Source organism: Plectropomus leopardus, chromosome 13, assembly GCF_008729295.1.
Source record: "Plectropomus leopardus isolate mb chromosome 13, YSFRI_Pleo_2.0, whole genome shotgun sequence".
NCBI classification, from domain to species: Eukaryota; Metazoa; Chordata; class Actinopteri; order Perciformes; family Serranidae; genus Plectropomus; species Plectropomus leopardus.
This window is the reverse complement of record NC_056475.1, coordinates 13,803,147-13,814,640: the sequence shown is the minus strand read 5'-3', so window position 1 is coordinate 13,814,640 and position 11,494 is coordinate 13,803,147. Positions and strand designations below refer to the sequence as shown.

At 39.0% G+C, this 11,494-nt stretch overlaps 1 protein-coding gene across 1 annotated transcript; it reads left to right on the top strand.

Moving 5' to 3' along the window:
* Nucleotides 1-209: 209 nt before the first annotated feature.
* Nucleotides 210-10,943, top strand: LOC121952608 (solute carrier family 22 member 4-like). The gene is made up of 11 exons (XM_042499383.1): nt 210-532; nt 1,691-1,873; nt 4,147-4,250; nt 5,382-5,536; nt 5,701-5,872; nt 6,425-6,551; nt 6,896-6,996; nt 7,932-8,146; nt 8,498-8,680; nt 9,985-10,120; nt 10,602-10,943. The coding sequence occupies exons 1-11, from the start codon at nt 326-328 to the stop codon at nt 10,669-10,671; spliced, it is 1,653 nt and encodes a 550-aa protein (XP_042355317.1). The 5' UTR covers nt 210-325; the 3' UTR covers nt 10,672-10,943.
* Nucleotides 10,944-11,494: the final 551 nt, after the last annotated feature.

Sequence of the window (11,494 nt, the reverse complement as noted above, 5' to 3'; positions counted from 1 at the left end):
ACCTTGTTTAACCAGAGCGTGAGAGACAAAACAAGCCAAGAAATATTTTTTGAGTTGCTCACCAATTGAAAAATAAAACCACATCTGAGCACAATTAAGTTTGGTGGTTATGCACGATAGATGGCGTGCTTGTTTTATAGACAGGGCGGTGGCTGGATGATAGGCAGGAGGGGAGGAATGTTTAGCCTTCCTTTTATCTTGGTTTATGCCACAGCTGGTTGGCAGGGAGCCGGGTGTAGTTGATACAATCATGACTGTACAACACACAGTTGCATAGAGACAGAAAGTAGAGCAATAGTCCTGGAAAGAAGAGGATTCTCTGGCCATGAATGATTATGAGGACAGCATAGCTTTTCTTGGTCAATGGGGACGTTTCCAGCAAGTTGTCTTCTTCCTGCTGTGTGTAAGCATCGTGCCCAATGGATTTGGTGCGTTTACTCTTGTTTTCCTGACTGATGCACCAAACCACCACTGCTTCATTCCCGATCTCAACCTTACGGAAGACTGGGGTAAAGCCATCATACCTGTGGAGGTGAGACTGCCAGTGGCGTATCCTTTTTTTTTGGGGGGGGGGAGGGCGGGGGTGACGAAAAAGGGGGGGGGGGCAGGCGTACTCGGGGGGGGGAGCGCAAGAAATATGGGTGCTGCTGCAGGCATACTCGTCATCATAGCTTTAATTTACAATTTATGTCTACCCATATCTACTTTAATTACCTACATGGTAGTGTCTTATGTTCCTGTTTGTGGTTGAGATTAAATGATAAATAGACCTACCAATTAGAATGAAACCACACAAAAGTGTGCTTTAAAGAAATTGTTCCTCCTAAAGTAAATAGCACAATAGCAAGTATAAAGTGTGGACACAATTAAAGTACCAACAAATTAAAATAAATAACCCTGTGTGAACAAACTTTGTAACAGTTTGATAAGTTTCTTTGAATGTAAAACAAGTTGAGCTAGACACTACTCTGACACAGTACTGTTTGTCAGATGTGAAGCTGAATTGCACCTCTAAACAATAATTCAGTTTACTCTTTGAACAGTTCAAACTTGCTGGACAGATAATGGTCATAATGGGGTGGATTTCAGCAGTGGCCCGTGCCACCCCTGGACATGCCCCTGGAGACTGCCAGGGCTGAGAGCTCCTGCTTAAAGATGCAGTTTTTTGTCCTGAGTGCACGACAATTAACAAGCTCATCTTGGACTTCAGGCGCTTCATTCTAATATGACTTAGGGAGGTTTAATGCAACACAAACTTCCCCTAATAATCATGTAGTATTTTATATTTATTACCAAGAAGAACAAGAACTAATAAGAACGCAGCACAAATAAACAACTTAGCTAACATATAATCACAACGAACTGTAAGAGAACACTGCATGTGCAAAATTGCAAATTCTGTCATATTTTGTACTGCCACTTGAGGGGCTTTGACGTTTTTAATTCTTTGAATTCTGGTCTCTTTTTGTTGAAAATTGTAGCATTGTAGTTTATTTCCTGTATCCAGGGTTATATGCCAAGATGTAGAACGGTACAGATGTCAGCCAGCTGTCATTACCTTATTATTGAAAGCCCATTGCTGCACGCAGTTCTTTATATGGTATTTCATCATGCATAATACAAGGATTTGTAAAATGGAATAGAAATTTACTAATAACACTGATGCAATTTGTGTCATTCTGATTTTGAGGTGGTGAATGGGAAACAGGAGCTGAGCAGATGCAGCAGGTACAGGCTGGATGTCGTCAGAAATCTCTCTGCTCAGGGGTTAATTCCTGGTAGTGATGTCAATCTCACTGACCTGGAGCAGGAGGGCTGTGTGGACGGGTGGAGCTACAACAGAGATGTCTACAAATCTACCATAGTAACTGAGGTGAGAGTGTTTGTTTAAAGTAATGAGCTTCCTGTTGACTCTTAATGTGTCCTTTATATGTCTTTCTGCAGTGTGTTTAAGGCAGAGCTGTTGCCTGCAGTGTTGGGATGCGTCCAAATATTTTGTATAGGACTCAGTGACATGTCATAACTAATTTAAGCGTCCATAATTATGCCAGTACATTCTTGGGCACAGCACTGTAAACACAGCAACAGTCAGTTAACAGTCACCTAGTTGGCGCTTGCTCATCATACATATGTAAATATGAAGACTTCACAAGAAATATGAGCATTGTTATAGCTTTATTTTGAGCACTTTCTTTCATTTGACTTTTTTTGTTGAGGTTACCTCATTTGTGGGCACACACTGTGTTGTTGATATGTCATTATCATGCTCCGCCTTAATGTTGTGAGGCATGTCACAGCTTTAAGTCTAATAAATTTGGCAGTCTCTAAAATTCAACACATAAAGCGAAACACCCGCGTTGTGGATAAATTGTTTTTGCTGCCACTAATCCAACCTGCCTGTGCAGCTTGGCCAGTCAGGAGTTTGTTGTCTTTAGATTTGATTTTGTTTCTGTCATGTGATCTGTATTTGAATGAGCAAACTGGAAAAGCTTTTCAATGTATGTCTGGGGTTGTATTCACAAACAGTCTGAGAATACTCTCAGAGAGCTCCTAAATTCACTTCTAAAGAGTCCTCACTTAGGAGACATAAACTAATACCTTAGTGAGGAGGTGTCGTTGACCTCAATTCTAGACACATTCTTTCTAAAAGTTTCAGATGGTTATCTTTTTATGAACCTGCAAGGTGTAAACATCCATTGGAAATGAATTGAACTGCAGCACAGTAGGCCCGTCTCTATTGCAGGAACTCAGGGGTAGTTTTACGGGTTCTTGCCCGTACATGTCTCCACTACAAGTCCTTGCCTCGGGGGAGGTGCATCAGTGCGGCCCAAGAAAACTGCTTGGTGGGACAACAAAACAAGCGCCATTTTTAATGCTGCTCTCATGTGGTGTCTAAATAATGACAACTTTCCCACTGGGGAAATTGACATGAATTGCCTCTCAGTTCAGAAAAACAACTCGGCAACTCTGAGATCATTTTATAATACTACCCTTGTTCCCATGTTTTTGAAAGAAATCAAACCAATTTGCTTATGTTTCAAAGGTTTCAATGCTTGTGAAAGGTGTCTGATCCCAGCACGAAAACAATTATGATCCAGGTTTTAGAGGGTTAATAATGCAGTCTCATCAATATGTTTACGGTGAAAGCCAGGTTCAAAATTATCAAAGATTTGATGTCCCTCTACCAACTTCAGGAGTTTGGTTGTTAGAAATCTGGAAGATTAACCCACACTTGAGACACAGTCATAGTGTACAGCCAGAAAATGATGAAGGACAACCAACTTTGGACACTGACTCAGCCGTGGGCACTGACCCGTGGACCTTTCACCCTCCGATATGCTCTGCGGCCCTAGCTGTACTGACATCCGCTATGACCGTCTCTCAGACCCTGTAAAGCCTCCAGCACGCTCCAGGTGCGCCGGCTGGACTCTCAGCCACCTAGCTCTATCCCACAGCTCCGGCCTCCAGCATGCCCCACTGACCTAGGCTCCACTTCTCTGTCAGAAAAACACGGGTGGAGAGAGAGGTCGCCTTGGTTTGTGCTCACGCCTAAGGGCCCTCAGACGGTTTCGCAAGAGTGTCCACAAAGCCATGAATGTGGACCTTCCTTTCAAGTATAAAGCTTTAAACTACAGTAATTTTATTTTTGCACTTTACAACAAAAACAAAGGAGTGCATGTTTGCTCACTATAGTCCACTAACATGTATCTTATTGCTACAGATGGCAATGATCAACCCCAGAAAAGAAATTTTTCCTCCTCTACTTCTTTGACACTTAAATATTGCATTAAGTGCTTATTTACAAATACGTCAGCCCAGAAAAACATATTATACCAGTGCATTTAGAATATAAGCTTTGCCTGTAAGTAAAGAATAAGGATGCAATTGCAGATTGACGTGTTGGGAAATATAGTTAAACAAATAATGTGATTAAATTAAGAGTTTGGCAAGTCAAGGAGATTGAAAGATGGACTCACTGGGATTTTTAACAATTAGAAAAATATGAAATAATGCCAGCCTTGTCACTGAAACATAATCAGACATTGAGTATGTGGCATGTAGAAGTTGCAGCAGAGATCTCAGAACATTGGATATTTCTTAGTTGATGTATTTTACTGTTTAATTGTTTATGTATGGCCATTTCAGTTTAACCTGGTGTGCAGTGAGCAGTGGAAGCAGCCGTTCACCTCCACAGTTTTCTTTGTTGGAGTTCTTATAGGATCCTTTTTCTCAGGACAGCTCTCAGACAGGTATGAAAACACCGGCTCCTTGAGATACGCTGTATACACAATATACTATATAGGCAGTGCTATAAACCTTTAACACCCTATATACTATAAAGTAATTAGTTACTAATTATTGATCAAACCAGCCACTAATTTCAGGGGTTGCTGTACCTCCAAATCCAATTTGTTCATTAGACACTTTGAGCATGATTTCATGCTATATCTGTATATATGTCAGGAATGGAGAGGGTCATCATTTTTTTGTGGAATCTTGCCAGATGATGGGAGAGACCTTTGTCAATGTGGGGTTACTTAGTGCTACATAGTGTGGTGTTATATTACACAATGCTACGTTAAGAGGAGTTGTGTTGCATTTTATCTGTAACATAGAATATGATACACAGTGGTGCAAATTAGTAATGTGAGTATCAGACAAATATGTGAGCCTATGTTTTATTCACTGTGGAAGAAAGAAATCATTCATCTAATGTGGGGAAAGTTTCTATGGAAGCCCTAAGGGCCATTCATTCATACATTTTTTTCTCTGTTTTCCGGAGATATCAAGATAATTTTCTTGAGATCTCAAGATGGCGAAACTGTATTTTCCCGAGATAACAACACAATGTCAGGGCCTCCGCTATACTGATCTTGGCTCTGACCGAGGGAAAGCAGGGCAGTTTATGTCTATACCATTCTTGGAGGAAAAAAAAATTGGAGTATTTTGGGCATGACAGCAAACTTTTAATACCTAGCTTGATAAAGAGAAGCAGCATTGAGATTTTTTTTTGAAAATGAATGAGTACTTTCAGATTCTGATGGTAAAAACTGCAACACTCAACCAGTTTGAATATTAATAATTTTGTATTAGTATAGTGTTCAATAAGATAAAGGTCAAAACAATTTGAAAATAATTGCATTCTGTCACAGTATCCCACCATTTCTGTAACTAGGGTTGTACTTTATTAAGCCTTTGAATACAGTATAACCATTAGTGGACATTTTTATTCTGATGATTGTGCGTTTGATATGTTTGTGTTAAGCACATCTGCTGAGTAAATCTCCAACCCCTTGAGTGTTAAAGAAAGTTAATTAACCCTTACATCAGTATGCTGGTATGTGCTTTGGTAATGAAACCTTACTGAAATTCTCTTACAGGTTTGGAAGAAAACCTGTTCTTTTTGCAACCATGGCAGTTCAGACTGTCTTTACCTTTATTCAGGTCTTTTCCACTTCATGGATTATGTTCACCATCTTCCTCGTCATCAACGGTTTGGGTCAGATCTCCAACTTTGTAGCTGCTTTAGTGCTGGGTACATGTGAACATTGCATTCTTTAAACACTGCCACAATAGTTTTTGCATTTGTAAGATTCTGTATACTTTAGAGTATACATTTGTTAAAACATACTGTACATATCTACTTCTTTTCACTTGCTCACTACATGTACCTCTGTATTTATTTATTTTTGTATGCAGGCGCTGAGACCTTGACCGGTCATGTACGAGTCTTTTACTCATCTTTGGGCACATGTTTAGCCTTTGCCATTGGCTACATGATGCTACCTCTCTTCGCTTACTTTTTAAGGGACTGGAGATCTCTCCTGTTGGCTTTGTCTTTGCCAGGCCTGGCCTACTTCCCCTTCTGGTGGTAGGTTGCACTTACTACAAAGAAGAATACCATGAATCTACCGCAAAGGATATATAGTATTTGAATGTATGTTTGCAGTGAAACAAATTTAAAACCGTAGAGTACAACCTTGTATGTGTTGTGGCAGACTGATTTGCAGACTACAAAATAATTGGGCAAGACTATGTATCCTGAAAGAAAACTAAAACTGTGAAATTATCTCACAGCATTGTTCTAAAACTCAATTTTGGAAAAGTGTAACCAGAACAAAGCTTGCAAATTAAGGGTGTGCCTGTTTAAATCTTTTCATTCCCTAGTAAGAGATTAAAAAATGCCTACTTAAATAAACGTCTAAAGTCTAATATGACTATTCTGTAATCTGTGTCCACACAGAGGAAGGTGTAAGCACTTGATCATACAATTTTAGGATTTTTAAAAAGGATGGGTTGTGATTCTTATTAATGCAAGACATGGTCAAGTGAAATGTTACAATTTGTTTGTTGGTTTGTCTTTCAAACCCTTCTGATCCAATCTTACCCTCTCTGTCTGTGTCTTTGTTGTACAATGACTCAGGCTGATCTCGGAGTCTCCTCGGTGGCTTCTCTCTCAGGGAAGAGTGGAAGAGGCAGAGGCCATAGTTAGGAAGGCTGCGAGGTGGAACAAAGTTCTGGCTCCGACAGTTATCTTTCAAGATTGCAGTGTAAGTTGACCAGTCCATGTTTGTTATTGGCACTCACTATTAAACAATTAACTTGTGTTGTAGTATCACGGACAGGTATGTTGTAACATCATCAAATTAATCTTGTCTTATCAACAAAATATTGTATTCTGTCTCTGAAAATTCATTGTTATCACATTTAAAATAATCCTGCAATCCAAGCACATTTTAAGGAAAGATAATCAGTCAAAATCAAAATCATGTTATTTGTTTTAATGTCTGAAAAACATTTTTCTGTCATTTTATGTAAACATCCTGAGGATAATAGGTTAGTGACACAACACACAACAAACAGAGGGTGAGACTTAGGTTTTTGTGTCTTGCAGGTTGATAAGACAAAGACGCACTCTAAAACACACTACAGTGTCATTGACCTGCTGAGGACGAGCAACATCAGAAGGACAACACTCATTCTCTGCTTGGTAGCGTAAGTAAACAGCTTTTAATTACATAACATAAACTCAGAATGACATTTGTTTGCAACAGTTATTAACAGTTACTACAGTGTGGTAGATGGCTCATTGCAATAGAACTTGTGAAAGACATTTAAATGGACATAAAAAAAACAAAAAAAAACAATTACATCATGAGAGATCTTAACTGCAGCACATGCAGGGACATGTTGCAAATATAGAAAGCACAGGCAAAATAGAAGGAACACAGCAAGCTGGTCTCAAAAAACAGCACCCATTTGCTCACCTGGTAAAGAGAGACCCCATGTACAAAAAGCTAAGTTCTTGCGGCCCTGGGTTTGACTCCAACCTGCAGCCGTTTGCTGCATGTTTTCCTGTTTCTGGCGTGCAGCTCCCAGGAGCTCTTATTGGTCTCACATGTGCACACATACGTGAACATGGCTACCACTAGGGAGCTACAGGCTACAACAAGACTAAAAACATGGCACCAGTGACATTTTGGCACCCCAAGGCTTCAGGACACTGGGATTACTTCAGACGAGCAGTATAGAGATATTTTGTGGTTTTATTGTGTATATGTATATATATGTATAACTTTGAAACTTTTTTGTGTCATCTGTGTGTGTGTGTGTGTGTGTGTGGGTGTGTGTGTGTGTGTGTGTGTGTGTGTGTGTGGGTGTGTGTGTGTGTGTGTGTGCGTGCGTGTGTGCGTGCGTGCACAGCAAACTTCAGAAATATTTTATTTCAATAGCAATAAGGACCCATACTGCAGCACAGCTTAATCACATTTAAAATGTGGTTAAAATTTTCTCAAATCTATATTCATGAATGGACTTTTTTCTCAATTAAGAATGTATTAATTTCATTTTCTAACAATTTGTTTATGGTAGGAGTGAAGCCCTTGCTATTTATACATCTCTGCTTTATGTCTGTGTCTTGTCTTGCCCAGGTTCTCTTCAACTGCTGGATACTATGGCCTGTCTTTCAACACACCCCAACTTCATTCTGACCCCTATATCAGCTGCTTCATCTCAGCAGCTGTGGAGATACCAGCATACATTTCTAGCTGGCTGGCTCTGCGATACCTTCCACGAAAGCTGTCTGTCATCGGTACCTTGCTTTTTGGAGCAGTGCCACTCTACCTCATTCAACTAGTACCTCAGGGTAAGAAGGAAAAGAATATACCAGGAGTTAATTCATAAAGATTATTGATGCCAAGTGATGGTTTATGTGGTGAAATTCATACATACACACACACATATATATAGCAACAGCAATTAATCAAACACTCTACAATAATCAATGTATTGAATCATAATGAGTCAGATATAAGTTAAGCAATACCTAAATCTGTCTTTGTTAAGCTTATTATAAAGTGTTGCTGCATGATACGGACACAGGTAAAAGTTAATCAAGGGCTTCAGACTTGTATGTGTTTCTTATACTGTTGTTTTTAATAAAAAAAGAAACTTTTAAAGTATAGAAACTAAACAAAACTATGTCCCTTACCTTTAGGTCTATCAAGTCTGTCTCTTGCACTGGAGATGTTGGGTAAATATGGTATTACCACTACTAGCTCCCTGTTGTTTGCCTACACAGCAGAGCTTTACCCAACAATGCTCAGGAACACTGCAACAGGGATAACCACTACTGTTTCCAGACTGGGAAGCTGCCTTGCACCATCTCTGTTTAAGCTGAGTGAGTAAATTGGGTTTAGATAATAGTTATTAGCATTAGTTTGACCCTTTAATTTTTCAAGCACCTGCACTGAAGCACTGATGTACTCAAAAGTTGAGTTTGGGCCACTTAAAATGTATTTCTCTAAGTTTGGAAGTCATGCACACATGTTCTGTAAGCAGAAGTTTAACAATGAAGCTCTTTTTTTTCAGGTAGAGTTTCCACAATTACTTTGTTTGTTCCAGTATCTGCAATTACTTCTACTGGGAATAGTAACTACAGAGAACTTATTGAAACTCTTAACTGGGTATAACCATGAAAGCCCCTAGGCAAAAAAGTGCTGTCCTCTTCCTGTTTTTGTCACACGATTGTTGATTTACTTCCTTTTATGCCATAAATTGAGCCATTTTCCTGGGAGATTGTACCTCGAGGCAGACAGAATTGCATAGTGAAAGCGCAGTTTATAGGGAACCAATCTACACACAGATAGTGTTATTATTTCATAGCATGGTCATGGAAAACTATAATTTCATCACATTTTCCAGACCTACCACACGTAATTTTTGTTGTGTGTTTTATTACTATTATATATACACACACACACACACACACACACACACATATATATATTTTTTGTTGTTGCTGAGGATGTCATGCAGAAAAGACAGACAAGACAGAAGAAAATCCATAGTTCACAATACACAATTGATCACAATTAACTGCATTTTTATCACATTTTCAAATGTATTATTTTGCATTTCAAAACAGTTTTGAAGTCCATATTGACAAGGGAAAGCAAGTCTTATCAGATTTTCCTGAGTTAAATTCAAATGACAATAAAAAATCTATGTGGGAATACCACCAAGTATCTGTAGTCCCACAGAACTCATTTTAAGATATCTTGAGGTCAGAGGTCAAGGGACCCCTGTAAATTACTATACAGTTTTTCCATTGCCAAAATCAATCAATTAATTAATTAAATTAATTTGCAATTTTAAAAAAAAAGGCATGTACGGACCTGAATCTCATTGCTGTTAATGCATTAATGATGAAAGTCCTAATTTGAATAGAGGTTGTTAGATGTGATATGTTTAAAAAAATGCCAGCAGGTGGGGCAAGAATCATGCACAGGATATGGGAAACACTGTGGATGTATAAAAAGGAAGTTTGTGGGATTTAGAGGGACTGTAAAATGGAGTTTATGAAGGAGCACCTTCCTCTTTAAACTTTCAGACTCTACCTTTAAGTTCACCTATACTGTGAATGCACAGACACATAGCACCCATAGCTTTCTCTAATCTAAACCTCCCCTTCTCATTCTTTAGGTTATTACCTGTTATATCTTCCCTACATTATACTCGGGACTCTGGCTTTTGTATCTGCCTTTGCTGCTCTCTTCCTTCCAGAGAGTTTTGGACGACCTCTCCCTGAAACTATACAAGATATGCATAAAAGAGACAGGTAGGCCGCTTAAGAAATACACCTTTGTTTTGAAGCTTCTTTTGTACCAAACAGTTATAAAGAATGGTTGATATGTTCAACAAGTTCATACCAATTTCAACCTTGTTTCAGCTACCCAAAGTGGCCAAAGAAATTTGTTTTTGTAGATTGAGGGATTATTTTAAAACCTTTACTGAATTAAGTGGTTTGTTCAATAATCTCAAGGTATGAAGGTCCTGAGTTAAACCACAGACCTTTGACAGACCCACAAACCTTTTCTTGTGTAATTGTCATGTTTCCTTCCACTTTCTTGTATAAAGAAGAGAACATGTAAATGTATGTGCCTCTGTGATACCGCAGTGAATGCAGCTGCTTGTTATGATAAAGCATTTTATAGAAAGAAAGAAATATTTATAGTTTTCATCTTACAGTTGCCCTACATTCTATGCAGAACATTACAACCACTGATGTTTTGTTTGTTTGTTTTTTCTCTGTATAACAGGATAAAGTGTCCATGCACCACTGGAAAAGAAACCCCAATACCCTTGGGACTCCTGAACAGTCCACTATGATTATGTAGAATTTTACTGATGTAGGGAATATGCTGATAATGCAATTGAGTTATTATGACTACTGTTTACATTTGCTGATATCTGAACTGTGTTTAAGTTTTTCATTAAACATTAATCTATATTTTCCTTTATAATCATCTTAAAGCATTAATGTCTTATGTCCAAGGCATTAGAATGTAACATTGTAATAGCAGACTTAAATTGAGGAGTTCTAAGTGGGGCCATTTTCAAGAATTTCTAAAAACATCCTGCACTGTTTTTGTCTTATTTTTTTATTTGCATATTGGCTTGAATGTGCTATCTTCAGCTGCGAAGATGAATACGAATTATTCTCTAAAATAGGTTAATAAAGGTTGTAAGTGTCGGGTATATCTAATATCTCAAATATCCATCCATTAATCCATTTTCTTTTCGCTTATCCGAGGACGGGTCATGGGAGCAGCAAGCTGAGCAAAGTACCCCAGCAACCCTTTTCAGCTCCTCCTTGGGGACCCAGAGACGTTCCCAGGCCAGATGAGATACAGTATATAATCCCTCCAGTGTGTTGTGGGTGTGCCCCAGGGCTTACTACTAGTTGGATGCACCCAGAAAACCTTTAACGGGAAGCCCTCAGAACTACCTCAACTAGCCTCTTTTGATGGCAAGGAGCAGTGGCTTTACCCTGAGCTCTCTCCAGATGTTTGAGCTCCTCACCCTGTCTCTAAGGCTGAGCCCAGCCAACCTACAGTGCAAACTTATTTCAACAGCTTGTATCCATGCTATTATTCTTTCGATCACTAACCAAAGCTCATGATTATAGGCAAGGGCTGGGATGTAGATGGAC